At 49.2% G+C, this 25,187-nt stretch overlaps 1 protein-coding gene and 1 long non-coding RNA gene across 3 annotated transcripts; one reads left to right on the top strand and one right to left on the bottom strand.

The window, feature by feature from the left end:
* Nucleotides 1-596: 596 nt before the first annotated feature.
* Nucleotides 597-22,370, bottom strand: ANP32A (acidic nuclear phosphoprotein 32 family member A). The gene is made up of 8 exons (XM_061446540.1): nt 22,140-22,370; nt 6,863-7,012; nt 6,590-6,712; nt 5,124-5,322; nt 4,818-4,916; nt 3,224-3,321; nt 2,231-2,291; nt 597-2,052 (listed from the first exon to the last, which is right to left on the bottom strand). Exons 1-8 carry the CDS (start codon nt 22,191-22,193, stop codon nt 1,991-1,993), a joined length of 846 nt encoding a protein of 281 aa, XP_061302524.1. The 5' UTR covers nt 22,194-22,370; the 3' UTR covers nt 597-1,990.
* On the top strand, nt 20,639-24,194 carry LOC133265763 (uncharacterized). 2 transcript variants are annotated; one of them, XR_009742100.1, is made up of 4 exons: nt 20,639-20,933; nt 21,561-21,991; nt 23,500-23,617; nt 23,892-24,194. It is a non-coding gene; the product is annotated as an uncharacterized LOC133265763 (long non-coding RNA). The 2 variants fall into 2 exon arrangements; XR_009742099.1 differs by having other exon boundaries at nt 23,495-23,617.
* The last annotated feature ends 993 nt before the right edge of the window (nt 24,195-25,187 follow it).

The raw sequence follows: 25,187 nt of genomic DNA, 5'->3' as shown, positions 1-25,187 counted from the left end.
CCAGTATCCAATCTCAGTCTCCCCTCTGCCAGTTCAAAGCCTGTTCCCCGTGTCCTGTCACCACACAAGAGACCCAGTTAAGAAATACATGATCCTCTTGCACAGCATAGAAACTTATGTAAGTACAGAGAACACACTGCTTGCTATGCTGCCCACCTTTAATACACAGCTCATCCACAGAGAGGAAAACATGGAGACAGCTCTGCACTGGTGGCAAGTCACAGCAGACAGCCCTCGTCTTCCAGACACACTAACCCAGACCTCATGCACCGAAGGAAACCAGGAGTCCTTTCTTCTGGGCCTGGATGAACAGGGATAGGATTAAACAGGAGAAACGAACACGTTTAAGTGCACTAATCATGCTGCAGAAACCCCTGTTGTGCACCAAAAACGGTACGGAGTTACTTACGTTAAAGCCACAACCTCACCCTCGGCTTCACCCAACCATGGCAAAGAGGAGTTTTCACGGAGCAAAACGTATCATCAAGCTACTAAAAACAGCCGGGAATTTACCAGAATAGCTTTGTAAATGCCTTGTTCAAAGGTACAGGAATCCTTCCCAGTGGCCCGGGTTAGTCAAATAAGCCACAGAGAACTTGTATCAAAAGATTTATTGAAATTCATCAATGACAAACAGACATAAAACTCAAAAGTTTGGCTCTTCTGGGAAAAAAAAAAACAACCAACCAACAACCAACCAAAAGAAAAATAAACCAAAACTGTTGCAAATGTATTTATACAGATGAAATATTGACTAGGAAATACAAGTCACTTCTAAAGCTATTTTAAAGAGGGATATGAAAGTAAAACTGTACATTCACTAGGCATTTTCAGTCATTTTACTGACTTCCACTAGGTAAGAAAATACAACTTTGCATTAGTATCTCGTGCTTGAGTGTATGAAAAGAAACCTCCTACCCTACATGCTGAACTGCCTCCTGGCTTTAGGTTTGTAAAAAGTCTCCAAGTATATAGCACAAGTGGAAGTAGTTTCTCATCACTTCAAATCGAATAGGTGTTATATATTACAGACCAAAATAGTACACACCTTATTGAAAAGGGTTGAAACATTTTGTTTTATTACAATTGTCAGATTCATTTCACTAGTAACTCAGGGATTAGGAACACTTTTTATAGATATTTATATATATATTTAAATGCCTGCCATTTTCAGTGTCTTGGCTATACCCTAGCCAAAGGAAAAAGAACCCCCCCCAACCCCTAAATAAACAGAAAGGAAAACACAACACACAGGGCAGGGAGGAAGAGGAGGGATTGCAAATTCACCCCACAAACCAGATCCAAAGGAACACCCCCCCTCCCCCAAAAAAAACCCAACCAAACCCCAACCAAAAACCATTTGGTCACTATTTACAAACAGCAAAAGAAAAGGTACCTACAAAAGCAGGGAAAGCGTTGGCTGAAAATGGCAGTCATTGACGGACAGGCAACAAAGAAATCACTTGATCCAGATGCCATTCTCACCCCCGTTGCTGTGGGGGGATGATGCTGGGCCTCAATTTGCAGCATCCCCCAGTAATATACTTCCCATGTATTTAGTGACTGGCAGCGGTGGCAAAATCCCAACGAACCAACGCTATTCCAAATAGGTACATTTGGGGTTCTCATCCACTGATCTTCCACTTACTTTTTTCCTCTTTTCAGGATCTCAAACTATCCACTCCGATAATAAGAAACAAATTACCACTTGGTTTATACTTACTATTGCAGTTACCGGGACTAAGAGAGGGACAAAAAGAAAAGGGTTTCAAATGAAGAGGAGGAGGAGTGCCAGTAAAAATAGTATTTTATTCCCTTGCCCACCCAGTCTGCTGCTCCCTCTCGTTCCCACAGCAACATTACAATCAGAAAATAAAAAGGGGGAAAAAAAAAGGGGGGGGGGGAATAAAGGTTGGGGGTGTGGGGAGGGGAAATACAGGGTAGAAACAGTCAAATCACAATAGGAAATTGTCAAAATAGGTTATTCAGTTTAGTCATCTTCATCTCCTTCGTCTTCAGGTTCTCGTTTTCTCTTCTGTCCCCGTTCTTCATCTGGAAGACAAAACACAAGTGGAGTTAGACGAGGGCTCCCTCACGCTGGTGAGGAATTGAGCAGGTTCAACAGGCTCCTGCTGGGGCAGCTGCCTGGCTCTCAGAGAGTAGGAGCACAGAAAAGGGGAATTCACTTTCTAAACCAGTATTTTATCTCAGGTAAAAACTGCTGCCATACCGGGCTCTTCTTCGTCTTCATCGTCATCTACCTCCCCGTCGTTGTAGCCTTCTTCATCCTCCTGCATTTGGAAAAAAAAATAGAGGATTAAAAAAGTTGGGTTTAGTGCAAGTCCTCTCCCAATCTGGCAATATCCAACAGCATTTTGCAACAGAGAGAAAGTCCTTGAAGTATCTTAACCTGAAACAAAAACAGAAGGCAGACCCTTCCCATGCACTTCCAGATGTTTCAGTGCAGAAAAAGAGGCGACCCTCACAGCTGCCTCTAGCTTCAAATCTGCAGCAAGAAAATGGTTTTATAAGTATATATATGCTGCTATGTAGCTGCAGACTTTGTTCTGATGTCCTGAGTTTGATGACCAGTCTGTAGAAGGTACGTGTTGTTCTCGGAGAGAGCTAGAACCAGGTATCTCAAGAGCCTCAGGAGCTGCTGTTGGTTTTGGGAGGAGGCTTTCAACCATTCCAGAGCATCAGTCACGTAGCTAAGGCTGTTTGGCTGAAGGACAGGTAATACAACCACCTACAGTCAAATTTCAGCCCCATCCCAATGGCTGTGCTAACAGCAAAGTCTCAGCACACCTTACAAACAAAAGCTGGACCACACAAAGAATTTAAGCATCCTGAAGGATGCCAAGGTACAGACCCAAGAAGAAACCTTGCTCTGAGAGCCTAGGGTCAGTAATTCATGTACTACTCTCTTGTCTGTAACCCCAGCCTTCAAAGGCCCCACAAACCAGACCTGCAGATGTTCCTGATGGTATTTTTGACATCACCTCAATAAACAGGATGATTTCATGTCAATGGTCACTAGATGGCAGCTGGCTCATAGACAGGCACGCCTCAAAGCCACCCCCACAGCCATGCTTCTTGAGTTAAAAAGCAAACACAGTCTTCGAGCAGTGAAAGCCTCCAATACTTGGACCATTTCTTACTCAGCTATTCCCAGTTAGAGCATACTCATTCCACACCCATTATTAACTGCATAAATCCTTACCTCCTCTTCTCCGCTCACGTCCTCCTCTTCTCCTTCCTCCTCTTCTTCCTCGTCTTCTTCGTCTTCTACTACCTGAGCGTCATCGTCATACTCCTCTTCTGTAGCCAGACAAGATCAACCACTCAGACATTTAAAGTTTACCTCCCCCCCCCCAACACTGCCACCTGAGATCTGAGCTCCTATCGACACAGGGAGCAAACTGAAAGCACTGCTCAAGGGCAGTACAGAATTAAAGCAGCTCTCCAGCTGCTAGACAGAGCTAAACGTGGTCCTGGGCCTCTTTAGCCTAGTGACAGGGTAGTGTGGCAGCTGTACCCGCAGTCTGAGCTGCTTTAGGGCTCTCAGGGCCCTGACAGTAAGTGACGGCACCTCAGGACTGCTTCTGCTTCAGCTGCTGCTGTTCCCACTTCTAACATGCACTTCTGAGCCCGTGGGACTCATGCAGCTCTTCATCTGTAAGTGCCCATCTGCTCCCACCAGGGATGAGGCAGAACTTTACAAGCCAACCATGCACTGGGAACCCTCCCCAAGGGACACCCCCTCGCCTTTATACCACCAGAGCAACACAAAGGGGTCACACACCACCCATCGTCTGGGTTTGCAATCTCTTTACAAGGGGAAACAGATTAAGCCAAAACAACAAACCAGAAAGTGATTTCCAAGCTGCAGGAATGGTGTTTTGGAGGTTTTTCATGCATCTGAAAGCAGGCCCAGACTTGCGCTGTGATGAGAGCCTGTCCCTGCTGAAGGCAGCCTCTGCCAGGCGCTGCTGCAGCACTCGCTGCTCTCACCAGAGCCCACACTCAGCACTCGAGGGGAAAGTGCAAGTCCAGCTATTCTGCTTTTGCTGTGCAGCTGGGTTTGAAGAGTCTAGCAAATTCCCCAAACCCAGCCAGAAACTCATCCGACCGGTACATGGTGCCTCCGAGGGCAGTCTGCGGGGAGCTGCAATGGCACCTGCACCACACTGGGGCCCACCGTGTGTTTTCCAACACTACAGAGTTGCTCCTTTGTTAGTGCCTTTCACAGAGCTGCCCCAGGCAGACTGCAGCATGTACATTCTCCTCTCTTCTGCCTCATCTCAAGTAGCTCATTTTGCCCCCACAGAGCAGCTCCAGACTCCTACTAATGCCTTGGCTCCTTCACTGAATTCCTTGACTCAGCCCTTTTACCCATGCCTAGTCTGGCTCTCCACCCTACCCCTCTCCATCAGGCTCTCCATGACTGCTCACACTTCCCTGAGTGTACTGTTCCTGGAAAACTGCAGCGTGTGCACACCATCCTTTCCTACCCATTTCTGCTTTATGCCCTCATCCCCTGGAGTTTACTGATCCCTGAACTCTTTCAGTGTCTTACTCCTCCTCCTGAGCCCTTTCTTCTATGGCCTAGAGATAAGACTGAGTAGCTCTTTGACGCCCTGCCCATCTCCCTTCCCCCTGTTCCTTCAGAGGACACTGAGATACTTCCATCAGTTGGAAGGAGCTGCTGAAAACACCCTTCTCCTGCCAGCAAGTCAGAACTGGAAGCAAAACATACCACAGGCAGCGTATCAATCTTTCAACTTACATACACCGAGCAGCACAAATCCACATACCGTCTTCATCTTCCTCCTCGTCGTCTAAGCCCTCCACGTAGCCCTCTGCATCAGAGTCCGGTGCTTCTTTGTCATCCCGATCTTTCACTAGAGATAAGACTGAGAAAGTAGCTCTTTCAGGCCCTGCCCATCTCCTTTCCCCTCGGTTCCTTCAGAGGACACTGAGGTACTTCTCCTTTACATCAGTCAGGAAGGAGCTGCTGAGAACACCCTTTTCTTGCCAACAAGTCAGAGCTGGAAGCAAAATGTACTAGGCAGCATATTGATCTTTTAACTTACGTACACTAAGTAGCACAATTCACATACCATCTTCATCTTCCTCCTCGTCGTCTAAGCCCTCCACGTAGCCCTCTGCATCAGAGTCTGGTGCCTCTTTGTCATCCCGGTCGTAGCCATCGAGGTATGTGAGTTGCGGGAGGAGCTTGAACACGTTTTCTCTGTAGTCGTTCAAGTTGGTTACCTCGCAATTGAAAAGATCTAGACTCTTCAGGTTTTCTAGCTTCTTCTGCAAAGAGAGAGAAGTCTCAAGTTCAGGGTTACAAAAACTAATGCAACAGCAGTCAGAGTGCATGTGCTCAAGAGCTTCCCATGATAAAAAGGTCATTTGGGGTTCTGTCTGCTAAGCTGGCATGGACCAGAAATGTGCAAAGCCTGACCAGTGCTGTTTCAGTACCTGAGAGTGGAAAATGCTCTCTCTCAAGTTTAGTATCTCACAGGTAGAAGACTGATGTTTGGAAATATCACTGGGGCTGGAGAGGGCTTGGAGCAATCTGCTCCAGTGGAAGGTGTCCCTGCCCATGGCAGGGGGCTGAAACTGGATGAGCTTTATGGTCTCTTCCAACCCAAACCAGTCTGGGATTCTAAGAAATTGAATAGGAGTAGGAAATGGTGTGCATTGCCCACAGAACTCCAAAGTACTAACAATAAAAGCACAAGCAGTTGAGAATTTGTATCAGATCTTATGAAATACCTCCCTTCTGGAGTTTAGCATGTAGAGCAACAGTGACAGCAAGAAAACAATAAGCCTGAAACCGGGAGCAGCAACAATCCTTTCTCTCATTTGTTTGCTACATGACTTTTAACAGCTCTGTTCTCCCCTTCCGCTGCAGGAAAGGAGATCCAAGATGATAACTGCTCCTTGAGACATTTTAAAAGGAAGCATTTGGGAAATAAGCATGAAGCAAACCTCTTCATTTCTAGAGAGCAAAGGGCACACAAACCACAAACTCAAAAACAGCACCGCTAGAACGGACACTTGGGTGCTTTCTGGAACTTGACATCAATTGGAATGAACTGCAACCTGGCAAACCTGATCTCAGCACTTGAAATAAGAGGTATAATGACCATGAGGAGGAGAGGTAATGGAAACCAGCAGCAACCTCTGCACAGCTGCAGCAAGCAAGCCCAGTACGGAGGCACATGGGCTGGTATTTTTGACCCAGCGCTCCAGGGAGAACACACCAAGCTCAAGCAGAGCATGTGGAGACAGCCCCACAGCCCACATCAGCATGGAAAGCCGTGGTGATTCCCACAGCACCCACGGGCAGAGCCCAGTCCCGGCAGCCACTAGAGGGAAGCAGCCGCTCGCTGCCGGCACAGCCCCAGGGCAGGGCGGAGGGAGAGCCCCGGGGCAGGCTGAGCCCACAGCAACCTGGCCTGAGAGATAAGCCCCAAAGACACCCCACCACAAGTTTCTGCGGGCTTTCCAAGCCCATAATGCCTCTACTCATCACAAAATGGGGTTTGTTCCACTCTGTATCGCATCAACTTACCAGAGGTTCTATTGTACCGAGATCTTTTATTTTGTTGCCGCTTAGATTTAGATGTGTGAGGTTCGGACACTTTTCTGCCAACACTTCCAGTCCTCCTGAGATTCTGTTGTCGCTTAACTCGAGCTGAAAGGCACAGAAACCTCTTGAGTTTTTAGTGCAAACATGGATCACAAAGCAGCGTGGTCAGCTACATCACTTTTTACATGAGCAGCACCTTTACAGATGCAGTACAGTGCAAAGAGGGAGCGATATGACACAGGACACTGTATTTACCTTCTTAAGTTTGTTTAACTTTGGTAAGTTTGCAACTGAGGTTAAGCCTACGTTGATTGTACTTAAGAATTCCAGCTCTTCAAACTCATCTGTAAGGCCTTCGATTTTGCCTTCGTATGACCTGCAGTTGTCAAGAACGAGTTCTTTAACCTGCAAAGACAACACCACAAACAACACATGAGACGTTCTGTCCTGCACGGAAGATAAAGATATCCCTCACAAGCAAAGAATGACACAGATGAGGTAAAACTGAAAGGAATTCTGGTTTAGCAGTGTTTCAGGAACACAGGTATTGGGCTTTGCTACAGCTGCCTACCCTTTATTGTTCTATCAACGATATGAACAGTTCAAACCCATTCATCCCGGCTTACTCGACGTGGTGGTTAGAAGCAGCACTGTCTCTGGTGATTGCAAGCAGTGAGTATCCTAAGGAACATGAAACCAATCTATTTATTTCTAAGCTCACCTACAACTTTGACACTCTGTACAACTGGTCCTATTACAACCTATCAGCAGTTGTTAAAATAGCTTCTTTCTTAGTGTAAAACACTACTTGAGCTTTTCAAGAGTGAAGAGTGCGCTCACACACTCTCGAAACCTGAAGCTTGTACTGGTGATCCTAAACCAGGTCCTGCTGGAGTCAGACCTCAAGCCCTCCTGTTAGGACAGCTTAATGATGGCACTACAGGGAAAGATGTTCACAGAAGCAATTCCTTTCCTGGGGAACTACAAGGGATGTGTCAGCTGGTGCTGGCAGGGAGGTTCAGAGAGCATCCTTCTGCTGCAGCACTGCACCTCTTATCTCCCTCACCCTGCTGCGGTGGGGAGGCTCAAAGGGAGAGGTGAAGATAATGCCCCCATGGGGCTGAGCAGCAGAGGAGCTGCCTGACAGCCAAAGCTGACAGCCCCAGCAAGTAAACACAGGCTTTTGTTGTTTTTAAACAGAGCACCGCTCTTCTTGCAGGTGTGATCTTCAACGGACACAGAACAACAGCATCGATGCAAAAGAGCCCCTAAATACACCCCACCCTGAATAAAACTGCTGTTTTTCACCCTAAGCTAGGTCAGACTTACGGGATTTGAACCCCTTAGCTGCTAATGTGAGTCTCTGGGGAAGCTCTGCCGCTGAGGGCTGTGACTCCACAGGAAGGGCTCACCCATGTGGGGAACACCCATAGACTGTGTTGTAATGGACCTTAAAGCTCATCCAGCCCCAACCCCTGCCATGGGCAGGGACCCCTTCCACTGGAGCAGCTTGCTCCAAGCCCCTGTGTCCAACCTGGCCTTGAACACTGCCAGGGATGGGGCAGCCCCAGCTTCTCTGGGCACCCTGTGCCAGCGCCTCAGCACCCTCACAGGGAAGAGCTGTCTAATGTCTAATCTCTATCTCCCCTCTTCCAGTTTCTGTGCTTTTTCTGACATCTCTCCCAGGAAAACCCACCCTTCTGTGTGTGCTACAGACTCCATCCCATGCACAAGGTCTGTTTACAGGATTGGAAAGGGAGGGAATGCTGCTTTACACTGGGGACGGGATAAAAGGAAGTCTGCAGGAGCGGCGTATGCAGAACCATGAAGCAGCTCTTCACACCATGGAGAGTTAATATGCAAATACTTAATTTTCTTAATTTTTTTTATGAGTGTAATCCCACTGCACAGAGAAGAATCCTGTGTAGTTTTTTAGCTCCAAACAACATCCCTAGGTTTCTAATTAAATCCCCGCACTGAAGTCAATAGGGAAGGGAGCCCAAAGCAACACGAGAGCACAAGTGATTCATTGAGTAGGAGGATCAGCGTTAGACAGGAAATACATTTTCCAAGACTCCACAATTTTCCTAGAAGAATTCTGATAGGGAATGACTACACAATAGTCTTCCTGAAGAATTTTAGGCTGGTTAGAAGGACTCAAAGACCAAGTCAAATGCTCCTGATCCCAATTACATCTATTCCAGTGAGGGAGAGAAAGAAAAACCAATCAAACTGCAATAAAGCCTTCTTGCTTTGAAACGCAGACAGCAGGAAAGCCATTCTCTAGGCAAACACACGTATCCCCTGCCTGTAACAGTATTCAAGTATCAGGATCCTCCAGCGAGATCAGTGTGGGGACAAACAGTTTGCTCTGTCATCTGCTTCACAACACAGAGCTCCCGCCAAAAAAGAAGTTAAATACAAGAAGCACCACCCCAAACTGAGCCCATCCAGCAGCTACTTTCCCCTCTATCTGTGTCCCTCCTCACCAGCACAGCACGGCCCTGCCTGCCCCGTTATCATCCCTGCCCAGCGAGGCGGCTCATCCGAGCACCCACCTACAGACACGGAGCAAGGAGGGCAAAGGAGCCTGTGCTGCAGGAGAGGCTCTCTGCAGAAAGGGCCTGGTCTCCATACAGGAAGCTACTGCTGGTGCAGAGCACAAGGTCTTTTTTTTGCCCCATCATCTCCACAAAGGAAGTTTGCAAGAGCACACGTAGGAAGATGAAGCAAGGCGGGAGGGAGTTCAGGGAGGGACAATGCTCGCAGCTGCAGCAGCCAGCACAGCGTGGAGTCAGAACTGGCCCTGAGCTATGCAGCAGACCAAAGGCACGGAGTGAAGCAGCACCTAAACCTCACAGCGAGAGAGTAAGTGCATCTGCTCGTACCCCAGGAGGTGGGACATCCATCCCTTCATCCTCCCCAAGGATGGAGGAGAGGCAAAGGGGGAACTGGACACAGCTCCCTCAGGGGTAGAGATTTAAGGGGGAGCTGGAAAAAAGCCATGGATGCGTAAGAAAAAAAAACCTTAATTTGCTTCTACTTTTAGTTTGCTTTTTAAGGCTGTCGTGGTTTAAACCCAGTCAAAGGCTTTACAGAAAACTTTGATACAGAACTGCCATGTTCTCTTCACTGTGCCCAGCACCAAGATACTGGGCAATGGTACAGTCAGAACGACTCCATGGGGAAACTATAATGGAATAAATCTGGCCACGTTTGCAAGTGGTAGAATTGAAGAGCTTATTTAGGAAGGAGCAGAGCACAGGCTCCCATTGCTCCACACGTTCAGCCACAGCAACATACTTTCAGCGCTGATGTGGTTAGAGGTGTATTAAACACACTGAACTGCTTCTGAATGAATGCAATTACACAAAGTAAAGCTAAAATCAAAATTAAGATGGCTTTAACTTCTAGATTTAAGCATCCCATAGAAAATACATGTGCAAAAGGAGGATGAACAGAGCATGGGCCTTTTCCCCACTCACTGCCACGTGCACGCTCACTGCCGCGTCAAACCCAATTCTCCTGCACACAGTACAAGCAGTACAAACTACACCAGCTCACAGAGTTGTTGTAAGTATTAAAATGACCCACAGTCTCTCAGCCTGCAAGTCCTCTGCACCCTGCTTTCCTCCCCTTCCACTCTGACCTGCCTTCTCCTCCTCAAAGGCCTGCTGGTTTGCAGCTATCTGGAGAGGCAGTGTTGTTGCCCCCCTTATTAACAGGGCACCTTTCCAACAGGCTGGCTGCTGCACAGAGGTCTCTTCTCCAACCTTAGCCCCCCTTGTGAGGATGTTGGGCCTCATCCAGGCACACTACAGCCCTGACAGCGAGCACATAACTGCGTCAGTATACAGAGAGGGAGAAGTGGAAAGGTGACCTTAGTAAAGCTACATTCCATCTAAACCAGCTCACTGCCACAGAAGTATGACAGAAGGACTAAAATCCTATTCCTTGTTTGTTTTTCAGAAGTCTTTGTAATCTTAAGGAAAATTCCAGCTCCTGAATCACTCTCCAAACATCTACTGAGCTTCCCTGAAAACACCCAGTAAGACGACAGTTTTTACATCTCTTTTCTCATCTTCTGTCACCAAAACACAGAACAAACTTTTGCCTGATGCAAGCAGCCTGGGCGAGCACCCTTTGAGTCCTGTTGTATACCTGAAGGAGATGAGCAAGCCTCTGCTGGTCTGAACCAATTCAGTTGCATCACACTGCAGCCTCTAATACTATAGACACGTAGATGAGTAGTCAGAATTAGGGAGGACAATCAGAACACATGTGGAGAGAGAAGCTAAGGGAGTAAGTGTCCTCAGCTAATCTGTGCTTAGCTGCATCAAAGACAAGATACAACTCTGTTACCCTTATCACTGCCTATACCACAACACATAAGCAAATCAAAGCACTAACTGGAGCAAGTACCAATGTAAGTGCTAGTACAACCATGTAACCCATACTTATCTTCCCCAAAACTTGCTGTTTAGTGAGGAACACTGGAGGAGCAACAAACCACAGGCAACACACCACTGCAAACACCTCAATACTCACCTAAATAGCCATGAAGGCACCTGCAGGGGAACATCTAGCAGGAAACCTACCACCCAGGTTGCCAGGTTGGTTCCCATAGCACATACCCTTGTCTTCAACAGCACTTGTGATAAGGCACCACCAGGTGCCGGGGTAGGGATTGTTCAGCTTCAACTGCTGAGTGTTCCTCACCCAGCCTGCCCTCTGCCTGGTTCTCTGTACCCCTGGGGTGGCCCATGGCTCTGCTGCCCCTGTTCCCCCCTTGGTTTGCTGGGTGCCATCTGCCAGAACAGGTGCTTTCTGGTTGCCTCCTGCTCTTGCTCGAGTGTTGCTCTGTGGTTTGCTGGTATCAGCCCTGCTTTCAGCAGCCACACGTAAGCAAGGAGGTTGCTGCTTCTCCAACACACTCTTCAGACCATGTGCCCTGGACCCGCTCTGCTGTGGTCATCCCCGGTTCTATTTCTGATGGTCCCAGACACTTTCAGCACATGACATCACTTCTCTCTTAGCACACACTGCACTGTTACTGTGGATTACAGCATCCCGGGCATCTCTTCACGACCTCCACGACATCACACTCTACATTACTGCCTCCTTGATAACCACAGACTCTTATCCGCGCTTCCTACTACGGTTACTGCACTAAGCTGCGTTCCCAAATGCATATATGACACCCTTAATATAGCCATGGGGTCTACTGAGAGACTCCAACCTGTTCCTAGGGTAAGGACAAACAACCATGGATGGGTAAGCAACCACTGGATTTCCTAGGATTCATCACTGGTGACATCTGGGTCTCGCTCACTGTGCACAGTTCCTGGCACACCTGCCCCTGCCTCCCTGAAGGGACTGCACTCTCCAGTTAGCAACACAAGCACAATCAACACAACATAATTACACACAGACAACTATTAAGCCACACATTTTACCACCTTAACCTTAAATCTGCATTTCCAACCTAACAGGTAGAAAGGCGAAGTCTCTCCTTCAGAAAGCCTCCAACCCACGGGAAGGGAGATCTATGACCTTGGTACTAAGTTCCCAAATCCCAGCCTGTAACTGAAGGCTTAACAAGGTGACAGAAGGACATGGCTGTGAATATGATTTTAAAAGATAAAAGGCAAATTTACAAGTACAAATACCATTCCGCAGGCTTTAAAAGCAAGAACAGCAAAGGCTGCAACATCTCACTTCCAGCACAATGGACCAGATGCTTTTGAAGTGCACATTGCATATGGTACCCCAAGGACAGGAATATCCCGCTATGTGGCATTCTTACTGAAAAAAGCAGGTAAAGATGAGGGTGTCAACTCTTGTCTTGCACAGCTCCCAAACAAATGATCCAGAGGAGCACAAGTAGGAGTCCTTCAGACCTCTTAATCCAGTGGAAACCTCACTTAGAACAGGGCAGAGCTGTGGAACGGAAGGAGGGAAGGGCAAGGGAAGCCTGTTGTGGAAACTGGAAGCAAAGTCCAAAAGACTTCTGAAAGCAGAGTCAGTTTTATTCTCTCCCAGATGCAAAACACTTCTTCCAAGACATTTGGCCTCTGTCTTCAGCGGTTTTGTGGTCTCAAAAGCCTGCACAGTCCATGCAAAGCCTTGCACTGCTCCACAGGAAAGAATGACCACTGATGTCTACTGCAACCAGACTGCCAAGAGTTGTGTGAGTTCCTGTGGCGTACTCTAGATCTGTACTCATGCACATCTGGGGATCCCCGAGCAGAAATGGATCTCCTCAGGTTTCTATGCCATTCAGTTTGCTCAAGCACGTTTAAGAGAAGCCAGCCCTCCAGTCACAATGTTCTCATTTGCTGGGGAAGGCACGGGTTTGACAAAGCTTAAGGTAACAGCCCAAGTCTTGCAGGAGCTCATCCCTCATGCTTAGATCCACAGTGATGGGAAGGACAGGATGTTCTCCACCCTCATGCTACAAGCTTCCCCTGAAGTTACTACTGCAGGAGATACGTAGTATTGCATGAATTTCCATGTCAGATACTATCTGGAAGGTGACTAGGCCAACAAATGCTTGACAAACCCTATTTCACACCTTGGGCTAACAAAGCTGCTCTGAAGCCTCAAAGACACAAAGCAACTTCTGCTCTAAGATGATCAAGAGAAAGTAACCAACTTGAGGAACTGAACTTTAATGTATTTTTTAATAAAGACAGCACCATATGCCATTTGCCACCTGCATTCAAGACTGATCTCTAGCTACGTTAGAGCCCCCTGTGATACAAACACAGGCAGAGGTCCAGCTCCTGGTGGAAAGCAGCACGTTAACAACCCCCTTGTTCAAATCAGAGCAGCTACTGGGCTGCTGCACATGAGCTCAGACCCACCTTAGGGGCTCTTCAGCTTTCTCCCACCCCTGGCATGCTGCCCGCAGGCAGGCAGGGTCAGAGGCAGGTGCCGTGGCAGCCACTGCACTGGCTCCACGCCACGGGGGACTCCTCTTCCATGGAGCAGTCCCCAGCTGCTCCTCCTGGGCAGCTCAGTGAAGATGCTCCGGGATGAGGATCTGTCCACAGAGAGAAGTCAATTTAATAGGGATGGGAAAATTCCAATAGAGTTGACATCTTCTTCCTCCCCTGAGATGCACAAGTAAAAAGCAAACCAGAATAAAGGCAGGCAAGTTTTTTTCCTTACCAAACCAATCTGTGATTTGGGATTTTAAGTCCTTTCTAGGCTTTATTACAAGTATCTGAGATTTAACCTACAGCACATGTCTTAAACTAGATAGCTAAGGACCACCTATTTAGCACAGGCTCTGGTCATCACTGCATTGAGCAAAGAACCTGCCAATCTTGGGGCAGGGAGAAACTGTGAGCAAAAAATGGCCACGTAACACAAAACACTTCCCTCGAGGTACAGGCAAGACGCAGAGCAGCCCGAGCACTTGAGAACTGCATTAGCAGGGGCAGTGACTGACAGCTGGGGAGGACAGGATGGGATTAGCAAGTCTACCTTGTAATTGTGAGCACTGCTCCATTACCACCATCATGGATACCATGTCCAAGCGTCGCTGAATGCCAAACGCCTGTCAGGACTTCAAAGCAGTTCAGGCCCCAGTTTATGGGAATTCCCCACAGGCTGAAGTTTATAGGATTTTCCCCACCTGGAACAAAGGTGTCCCTTCCACCAGCACACTGGCCTCTCTGATACTGAGCAATTCACAAGTGCTGAACACAACAGCTTCCAGCACAGCCTGGGTCAACAGCGACCTGCTCCACTTCCATCTCTTTTGCCTATTTTAGACCACTTCAACCAAGCTGGAACTCCCAAATTCTTGCAAGAAGGTCACGTGAAACTACTACCGGACCTCAAAATTCATCTAGGGTTGCTCAAAATGATACAACCCCAAACTTTCGTATTAGAATTCCTCTTCTGCATCTCTTTCCTGAAAACTCCCAATACCTCTGAACACTTCATCAGAGGGTTTTAAAGCCCAAAATTAAACTTCCAGCATTGCACTGATACAGTTTTGGTGCCTCTCATATTTTTCACTACGAACACCACTACGCACAGATCCTGTTACTGCTGTCCCTGAACTATAATGCCACGGTTCTCATACAGGTTTACTCTCTGTCTGTATCCCAGCAAGAGCTTTGTATTTAATTTAGTTGATCCATCAATCACATGATAAAGGAACTCAGATTTACCCCAGGGTGCAATAAAGGACTTGCGTGAAAACATTTGCTTAGGGACTGCGATGCAGTGACAACAGGGGCATGTCTGCAGACATCTGTCACAGTTTGGGCTCAAGCAGCTTGTTAAATCACTGTACCCAAGTTCAAAGTGATGCAGTAAAGTACCAGTTTAAAGCCACCTTTTAAAGTCCCCTCAGGCTGGGCTCCCTCTGGGCTCCCTCCCACAAGGATGAGCACAGTTGGTGTCCTCTTTCTCCTGGCCACAATATGTGTATGGTGGGCTCTGCATCACCCCTACCCCGGCAAAGGGAAAGGAGCAGGGGAGGAGAGATGGCAAATTAGTTGTTTTGTTTGTTTGACTGCTGTTGTGTGCTGTTTATTTATTTCTTTAAGTCAAACCTGCTCTGTGTTCAGAGGCAGCTTAAGGACTGCTTGCACAGCTCAGAAAAAATCTGGCTCGATATCAATACATTTATTTTTTACTCCCCTCTTATATTTTACATAGCAGAGCTATAAACCCTGAGAGCACTACATATGGCTCCGACTCATTTTACGTGCCTTTGCTCTGTTCTATGAGAAATTAAAGGTCCAAGTGAAACACGTGAGTGGCAGAAGGGTGAAGAGGCTTGGCAGTTCTGGCTACACCTTTTATCTAATTATGAGGCATCTCCAGCACTCAAGAACTTCCAGAAAGACAAAGGCAGATTATTCTTCCTCAAACAAGGAATCCCCCCAATCAAGAAACCCTGTGAGTCACACAAATACACTTTCACACATTTACAAGGGTCAGTACAGCCATATGCATAAGCAACACAGTAATTAACGAATGGAGAACACGCTCCAGTGACAGGGAAAGCTGTTTCATTCAAAAGCATGTAGCTACTTTCCAGGTTTGTTTCTACTGTTAGCAGCATAACTCTGTAAGAACTCCAAATATTTCTGGTTGAAATATCTGATTAAATGGCTTGATCTTTGCATTAAGTGTTTTTTAATATTCACATTAATGTTACTTGCTTCTCTTTCCTTCAACTGGTATCATCTCGCTCTGCTCCTGGCTGGGGAGAGTGACTCTGCCTGGTCCCTTCAGCTCCACGTCTCGCTATCTCTGTGTTTGACAAACAGAGCGTCTGATACCACATCCCAAGTGCTCTTCATTCACTGCCAGCTATTATTAAATAAACCAGAAGCAAAACATAAGATCCCACTGCACCTTTAATTCAGAAACTCTTCTGTTAGAAGCATTTAGCTGAGCCACTGTTTGTTCGGCTGCACGTACTCCGAATTGCCCTCAGCAACAAAGAGACACACATAAAAAAGGAACACTGCATTTAAATGAAGACTAATTTTAAGAGCTGCATATTTAATAGAGAAAGCAGTCCCTGAAGATGTCAGCTGCTGGAGGAATGCATTGGCAAGTCATACTTGAGAAAAGATAAGCTTTTCCTAGGGGGTTTTATGGCTTTGAAGGGAAAGAGTTCACTAGACCAAGTCGATGGACAAACGAGTGCTCACAGAGAGCACAACTTCTACACAGTGGTGTAAAGGAAAACCACTGTGGCTTTTTTTTCCCCTCGCTGGAAGTATTTCAAAGGTCATGCTTACATACACAAGGGCTTCAGGACTCATTTTAGCAACGTAATAAAAAACTACAGGCTATGTATTTACTAGCAGTTTTGTCTGAAGGATAGCAAGAGAGGAGACAGGGACAAACTGTATGCAGAACAAGCCCAGCAGTGTCACACAAATAGCCGAGAAGCGCCCATCACTCCGAAGCACAACAAAACCATCACTGCTCTCTATTCCCTCTTGAGACTTGCACCTCGCTGCACACACAGAGGGCTCGGTTCATGGAGCTGAGCTGTTTGTCAGTCAGGACTGCTGAAAAGCTGTCACGCGTTCCGCAAATGGCAAGCCCGGCTCGGTGGGTGGTGAGGAGAGGACCTCCCTTCCTCCTTTCCTTTTCCTCTTTTCCTCCCTTCCTGGCACCCCAGGCGAATCCTGCTCCCTCCCAGGCACAGCACAGGAATTCCAGCAGTGCCTGGGATCCTGGTGTGCCAACCAGAACCACCCCCAAAACCCTTAAACCTTCCCTGACTTCTAATTCATTCAGAGAACGTTCAAGATGCAGCACCCATGCCCCTTTCACAGGTCCAGTTCTTAATTTTCAGGCTTCTCCAATTGTACCTGTACCAGTAGGAGGACGGGGGGAGTAATCCGTAGAATGAATGAAATGGGAAGATTCAGCCAACATCAGCCTCATGGGATGTAAAAATTTAAGAGAGCAGCCACCGATACTCATGCCATCATTCAGTGTACACTTAAAGATGCACCACTGACACAGACAAAAAGCTCTTTTAAATACAGCAATAAATAAAGATATTTTTAAAGTCCTAAATCCCTGCACATGATTAATGGTACCTTGAAACACTCAGGAGTTTTTGGTGTACCTTTAGAGCAGAACAGTGGAAAGGTATATTCTATTTATTGATATAGAACACTCAAATCCTAGCTAGCTGTGGATTATAACAGCTAGGCTTAACCCTGGAAGGTGTGTACTAAGAAGCTTTCTTTTTTCCCCTTGTTTCAACAACTTGTTTCACTTAGTGGGCAGGACAAAAACCTGTCTTTCTTCAGGAGATGTGTTTCTTGATGGCCTACAACACAGTTACATCAGCCAAACCTGCTGTTTCTCTTCATGCACTTTCATCAAGCCAGAGCTGGACACGCACCTGAATCATACAGCAGATTTGGTAACTGTGACTGTACTTTACATAGTGCTGCTTAAAGGAGAATGCTCAAGAGATGAGGGTTAAATAAATGAAAATCTACCCTTGCTACTTTTGAGCAGCATCACAGAGAAGTGGGAAAATGAGGCAATGACTTCTAGTCCCACTGGTTTTCAATTCTATGCTCACAGCTCCTTTAATATGCTTAAAACTTAGTCCAGGTTAAGAGAAGAGAATTTGCCTGGTCAGCCCAGCAGTCAGCTCTGAAACTGGTCTGAAACGCAGTGAGGACAGCTCACACATCACCAGCCTGATACTGCAGGCTGCAGTCCCTCCAAGACTAACATCCATCCACCCATCCATCCGGATACTCATTACAGACACTTGAATCTGAAAACTCAGCACCCTGAAAAGCAGCTGTTGCACAAACTTAGGAAGTTTCCAAAGGGGACAGCTACTTCTTGGGCCATCTCTGCCCTGCTGGCAGCTCAATCAGCAGTTAAGTGATGCAAGTCTGCAAAACCCCACGGTAACCCGCACACGCCGCAGAGGCTGTACGTGCTGATCTCATGGCACCCCAGACACAACCTATCCCACTTTGTTCACATCTCCTCCCATTTTGAGGTTGCTCAGACTGAGCAAAGTTAAAGAGTCTGTATCTGCACCCATATACAAGACCAGAGTATTTTATAAATGCAGGTTTTAAACTCTTTACAGCTCTCACAAGTATCACAACAAGGAACTCGCTTGAGGAAAAAAGCCTTTTTATTTATAATCTTCATGAGTATAGATGTTCACATCCCATTTCCCCTCAGTGTTAAAATCTCCAGAAGCCCAGTGAGAAATCAGACTGACAAGTAAGTTTGAAAGTGCAACAGTCAGAACTGTAGGAAACTCTCACTGTTACCATCAGTATTTTACCACTGCCACAGTTTTGAGCTGATGAAGGACTAAATCCTCAGTCCAAATGAACCAGGGAGTTGCTGTAAACCAGAGAAGATGAGTGTGGGGCACAATGTCAAAAGCCCATCTCTGTGTCCCAGGGTTAAGAGTCTCAGTCCTGAACCTGTTCCACAGTCTTTGCATTTTACTAATGAGTTTACGAAGGGGATGAACAAGAATGGCCACAAATAAACCCAGGAGAGCCCCCCCCCCCCCCACAAGGCCAGAGGTTCTACCACCACAGGCTGCTGGTTCTGAAAGAAACCCATGGGAAATAACTGTATCTGACCCATTTCCAGCAGGCAGTTAATTATAATTAGAAAAACCACATTGATAAGGTAAGCAGAGTGACAAAGGCTGATGGGATAAAAGGTTGAAATTTCTGGGCACAAAGCAGACGCACAACCTCAACTCTGGCTGTACAACACACAGAAAACCAGATTTCAAGCATCAAAACCCCAGAGCTCTCACCAACGCTGAACTCATATAAAAATGGAGGGAGAATCAATCCGCTATAACCCACTTCAGGACATTTATATTATGTTTTATTAGCCAACACGTAACCTTTCAGGATGACTTAAGCGCTCAAAGCAGCCAGCTCAGCTGCACAGCACCACACAAGAAGTGTATGAGGCAGACCAAGCTCTAACAGACCAATCTGCGCTCAGAAAGAACCACACCGCCTTATCAACATCCTATTATCTTTGATTTACAAAAAGTCATGATCCCCTATGCTCTGATAAGAGGCTATATCAGATGTACCACAAAACTGGAGCGTATACAGGGTAGAACTCCCAAACCAAGTATATTCATGGTTATTTTCACTGATATTTATTTACATTGAGCTTCAGAGTTTGAACATAATGATCCTACCTATCAAAGCAGCAACCAGGGAAAACAATTCACAGCACCATCCCGTTCATGCCCACAGACTTCCTAAAATCCATAGGTAAATGACATCGGCATTAGGCTCGCTTCTAACCCCCAGTTCCAAGTCTTTTAGCTAAAGCCTTCGGTGGGTTTAGCCGGATTTCATTTTAAAAGGTACTGTAAAGAAACAAGGCTTCAAACCGTGCACGTAATGCTCCCCGGCACACGTGAGCACATCTGTAATTAATGGCTCTAAACAGAACTGTTCCCAGTTGGCATCTTTATCCCTCCTTCAGATGGGACTAGAAAGCTTTGGCTAAGGGAGGAGATGACCTCGGGAGGAAGGATACACAGGACTTGCTGACAGAGTTAAAGGCCAGCAGGTAAGAAGTGGTGACAGGTTCAATAAGCCTTAGGTTACAATGAACTGCTGCCGATTGCCGAGTGACCGAGGGACAGAACCCCCCACAGATCACAGCGCTCGCAACTTCCTACGGCCTAACACAGAGCACAGCAAAACCAGACCAAAACCCAAGCGTAGTTTATACCTAGCACACTTTGGATCAAGTCTCCAAGCCGCAGCTCTGCGTTTAAAACGCTAAATAAGCCTCCAGCAGTAGGAACGATGGAAAATCGACCGGAAATAAAGAGAAAAAAGGCCTAAAAAATCATTAAAAATAAGGATAATTAAAACCCAGGAGCTCCATAGGCACAGACCTCCCTTCCCGCAGGGCCCTGCCCAGGAAGAAGGCGTTCTCCCCGCTCCCTGCCCGGGGGCACCTCACACCATCGGGGCCCGGTCCTCACAGCATGGGGGGGGGTCGGCCTTTACCTTCCCCCCCCCCATTCCCACAGCGGCCCCCGCGGAATGAAATCCAAAAAATAATTAAAAATAATAATAATTAAAAATGACAATTGGGGGGGGGGGGGGGGGGAGGCGCCTTTTTTTACCCTCCTGGCTCGTCCCGCCGCGGCCGTCACAAGCCTCCTCCCGCCCCGCGCTCGGCGACAAAATGGCAGCCCCGGCGGCTGGCAGTCATGTCGGAGAGGGCGCCCGCCCGTCCGCCCGCAGCGCCGAAGGGGAGGCCCCCTCCGCCCATGTCGCACCTCCACACACCCGCGGGCACAGCCACACCGGGCGGGAGGGAGGGAGGGAGGCGGCCGGGATGGGGCTCCCCTCACGGCTCCGAAGCCAGCGCCCGGCCGTTCCCTCGCTGCGGCTGAGGAGGAGGAGGAGGAGGAGGAAGAGGGAAGCGAGGGGAGGAGGGGGGGAGGCAAAAAACATGGCGCCGCGTCCTACTTGCGGTGTGGCGCTGGCAGCGCGGGGCCAGCGGCGGCCCGGCGGGGCGGCCTCAGTGTGCCCCCCGCGCCCCAGCCACCGGCCGGGGCTCAGCCTCACGGCCCGCCGGGGACGGCGGCCTGTGCCGCGGCGGTGGCGGGAGCCCTCCTCCCCTTTCCTTCTCCCGTCCTCCTCCTCCTGGCCCAGGAGTTTTTAAACTTTAAAGCGCAGGGTACCTCGGCCTGCCCGCCTTTGTCCCCCGGACACCGCGCTCGGCCACCGGCAACCCGCGGGGCCGCGTCCCGCCGCCTCGCCTCCGCCCTACCCCCAGAGAGGTACGTTCCCCCCCTTCTTCCCCTTTCCCCTTCCGCGGCGGGGCCCGAGGCGCACCTCGCCCTCCACGGCCATTATGCAAGGGCCTGGCGGCGGCGGCGGCCCCGCTGCCCTGGCGACCCGGGTTCGAGCCCCGCCAGGCGGGTTGGGGGCCGCGCCTGCTCCGCTCTGTCGTCCGTCCCCCCCCCCCCACCTCCGCCACCAGCTCCATCGCGGCGGGGTTGAATTATGATCATTAACATTGTGTTATTAATTTTTTTTGTCCTGACAAAGTTTTTCTCGCTCTCTCGTTTATTCCGCCACACGCGGAACAACAACCTGAAGTCCGGCCCCAGGGGAAACGGGGGGGGGGGGGGGGGAAACGGAGGAAAAGGGAAGAGAAGGAGGGGGGGGGAAGAAGAGAAAAACACGCACACGCACACATCCAGCCTTTTTGTGCGTGTGTGGGGATGGAGGGGGTGGAGAGTGCGTGTATTTCGTGCCAGAATTTATTATTATTATTATTAATTCAACGCTCGCGCTACCGGCGGCGATTCCCGATCGCTGCCCCCCCCCCCCCCCTTAAAAAAAAGACCAACCCAACCCCGCCGAGCATTGCCTTAAAAATTCTTTTCCTTTTATCTTCTCAGCATCTGGAGAGAGGGAAAAGAGGGAAGAGAGAGAGAAAGGGCGCGTTCATGAGGACTACAAAGTTACAAATATGGCTCCCCAGTCTCTCCTGCCTGATCACTGCAAAGAAACGAAGACGCACTTTAAACTAAACCGTTTCCAACTCGCTCGCAGCCCCCGCCGGCCTCTCCCTGCCCAGCACCCAGCACAAATATTTGCCAACTAAACACGAGAGAGAGGAGCCACCAACTTATTTTATTTAAACGCCCGGCAGACCTTCCCCCCCCCCCCCCCCTCCGCCCGCCCGCCCCCCCCCTCCTCGGGCATCGCGCTCGGTTTAAGGGGAGGGGGGGTCAGGAGCAGCCGCTGCTCCCCAACATCCCTCCTTTAGACCTTAACGCGCTCGGGGCACCCCGAATCGGGGTGAGCCCCCCATCCCCTCCGCGCACAGGTAAGCACCTCAAGGGCAGCAGCGGTTTCCCCCTCGAGGGGTTGGGATGCGCACCCCTTACCAACAAAAATAAGATAATAAAAATAAACGCGGGATGGGTTTTTATTATTATCATGATTATTATTATCATTATTTTTGCGTTGCTTACATCTGAGGGCGTCCTGTTCCGCAGCTCTAAGTGGATCCTTTTCTTCATGTCCATGTCCGCGGCTGGCGGTCCCCGGCTCCGCTCGCAGTGACACCGATGCAGACCCCCCCCGACGCCGCGGTGAGGGACTTTGAGGGCTCACCCAGCTCCGCTCGGAATCCCGAGCCCCAGCACCGCGGCGAACACTAACCTGATAACTGCGGAGGCGGGCGCTCCCGGGGGCTCCGCGCTGATTGACACCGCCAACAGCCAATCGCCGCGCCGCACCGCGAAGCCGGAGCCAATAGGGGCGGGCGAGGGGAGGTGGAAGCCAATAGGGGAGCGGCGAAAGCGGCCAGGGGGACAGCCCGGCTGGGAGCGGAGGATCATTCCGTGCTGGTGGCTGATGGGGAAGGAGCGGCGGCGGCGACGGCTCCTCCGCGCTGGGGCTGGGGTTCGCTCTGCCGCCGCTCCCCCTCCGCGCCCGGTCGGACCCCGGGGGAGGCGCCGGGGCGCGGGGCGGGGAGCGGCGCTTAGAGCCGGAGGCAGCCCGGGCACAGGGGCGAGCAGCCAGGAGGGAGGGAAAGGTGCGGAGCGGGGCGGCGGAGCGCGGAGCAATGGCGCGGGGGCCGCCGGCGGGGCGGGGCGGCGGGCGGGAGGTGGGGCGCCGATCTCCTTAGCGGCCGTGAGGGGAGGCGAGGCCGGGCCGGGCCTCTCCAGCGGGCCCTCAGCGGCTTCCCCGCGGGCGGGCCGGGTGCGGTACCGGGTAAGGGTGCGGGCGGTGCGGGTGAGCTCGGTCCGCGCGGGGTATTGCTGCTTGGAGCGGCCTTTTCGGGTTAGCGGCGTGCTGAGGGCAGCGAGAGGGGGCCCAGGGAGGCGCTGGGCCAGAGGAGTCCCGAGTCGCTGCGTTCCCTGCCTGGGAAGCGGCTTTGGAGCCGTTTGTAGCCGCTCTGAGGGTGTTTGCTTGGCGCGCTTGCCGCTGAGCACGGCTGGTGTCGGGTGAGGCGGTGGGACGGGGCCTGGGTGGCAATAGCTGGGTCGGTTTCCTGCGTCTTCTGCCAAGCAGGCTTGTGAATGAGGTGGCGGGGATGTCCTGGCAGGGCTTGCTCTCTGCGCCAGGTATCTGCGCCACGGTTCCCCCGTGCTTCTTGTCTCCACGTATTTGCAGCTGGCTTTAGCAAGCATAGGGGACCGGTTTCGTCGGGTGCACAGGTGCTTTCGTTTGCTCAGTGAGATTCCTGCTTGCCCCCTTGGTTTTGGTGCGCTTGTTACCCTTGGTTTTGCCTCAGGTGGCTGTAAAAGCCCCTCAGAGCCGTTTGTCGATATCCACAAAGGTGGGGATTGCTGGAAAACTGCCTTGTCCAACTGTTTTGCAGGGCAGGATGGAGATGCTTCTTTCACCTGCCTTGACAGCGGATAAACTGTGATGAAAGTGATTGACAGCTAAGCACAAGCTCTGCTGAGAGCTGGGAGAAAGGTCAAGCTGGATCCAGCTTAAGGTAAAAAGCGGAGCTTCTAGTACAGAGCCACCAGTATTTTGCAACAGGTTAATGCTTCTGTGATGGTTTGGGGCCTCATGATTTCTCTATTAGAGCCGTTCGGTTTGGTTGTGTCTGTGGCGTGAGCAAGTAACTCCATTTATTGCTCTGTGGCACTGGTTACAACATAACGGAGCTTATTGCAGTACTTCTAGGGTATAAACTTTATGAAGTGTTTAGGACTTTGGGTCGTGGTGACTTTTACTTTAGCTCTGCTTTAAATTCTCCTTCGCAGGTGTGAACAAAGGTGGCCCCTGGGCTGAGGCTTCCCAAAGGAAGGTTTGGGCTGGAAGTTTGTGTTCATGGCACTGGTGAAGACCTTTGGAAAAGAACTTTTATCATGGAAACAGTGTCTGTTAAGTAGCCAACATAGCAGTTAAAGTTTCTGAGGATGTGGAGATACTTTTTCCTTTGTTTCCTCGGATGAAAGAGCGTGTTGTGTGTTCTAATGGTATGGAATTGTATAAAGTGCCCCCCTCCAAAGGGTTGGGGGGAACTTACTCGAAGTTCAGACTCGACATTAAATGTTTTAACCTGTTGGTTTCCCCTCTGCCTCATTCATGTGCATGCTGCTTGTGTCACAAGGAGTTGGGAAGCCTCAAGAGCTGTTCGGAGAGCTAAAAAGGAATGGAAATGTTCCACAAATAAATGTTAAGTGATGCTTTTGCAAACTAAAGCTTTTCTTAAACAGGAACAGAAAAATCTGGTCACTGGACTGATACTTTTAGGATACAAAAGAAAGTGAATCAGCTTTAAAACTGGACATGATCATGCCGTTTAACTGAGGATCCCCCTTTGTAATAGAGGAGGAAACTTACATGTTGATGAAGCACTCCTTGGTCTTAGTTGAGGAGTTTTTGTTAAGTGTTTCTGTGAATAAAGCTGTTGAACTGTTATAGATCCCATTGATCAGAAATGCCTCTGTGTATGGAACGCTGGCTTGTCGGAGTCCTGAGCACAGCAAGTGCTCTGAGCCCTGCTTGCACTGGCGGGAAGCTGCTCTGTAGGATCCCTGCTCAATCCCCACTTGGAACATCAAAACATCCTCTGTTCGTATCTGTACGTGCTGCTTTTTAAATCTGAAGTACAAAGAAGTTCCTATTGTGACTAATGGTGATCACTATAGTGAATGTTTGATTCTTTTTTTTTGTATGTGGTTCACATACTTATCCAGTTTCTCCATTGCTCAAAGTGATCTGCTGTTAACTGTCTGCAAGGGAAGTTCTGAACACAGGTTTGAAGCTGATCCAGAATCCTGGGCCAAAACCTAACGCACTGGAACACTCGCTGTAGGAGCCCTTCAGTGATGGCTGAGCCTGAGTTAGGTTTTCATGTGCTGCTCTATGATCATCGTCCAGGTATTTTCTGATCCAGCTTTAGAACCTACTTAATGTAACTGCAGTTTGGCCAATGAGGTGATTTCAGCTGCAGTTCCTGTGTTGGTATGGATGGTTTCTTTTTTTAACATGAATACTGCAGCCTTACATTAACACCAGCTTCAGACGAAGGGCTCCTCTGCATTAAGCATCAG

This window comes from Pezoporus flaviventris, unplaced genomic scaffold (genome assembly GCF_033815535.1).
Source record: "Pezoporus flaviventris isolate CSIRO_AGI_PZ_B2104156 unplaced genomic scaffold, CSIRO_AGI_Pfla_v1 ptg000006l, whole genome shotgun sequence".
Lineage (NCBI taxonomy): Eukaryota > Metazoa > Chordata > Aves > Psittaciformes > Psittacidae > Pezoporus > Pezoporus flaviventris.
Note: the sequence above shows the minus strand (reverse complement) of the source record. Positions and strands in the feature narration are given on the sequence as shown.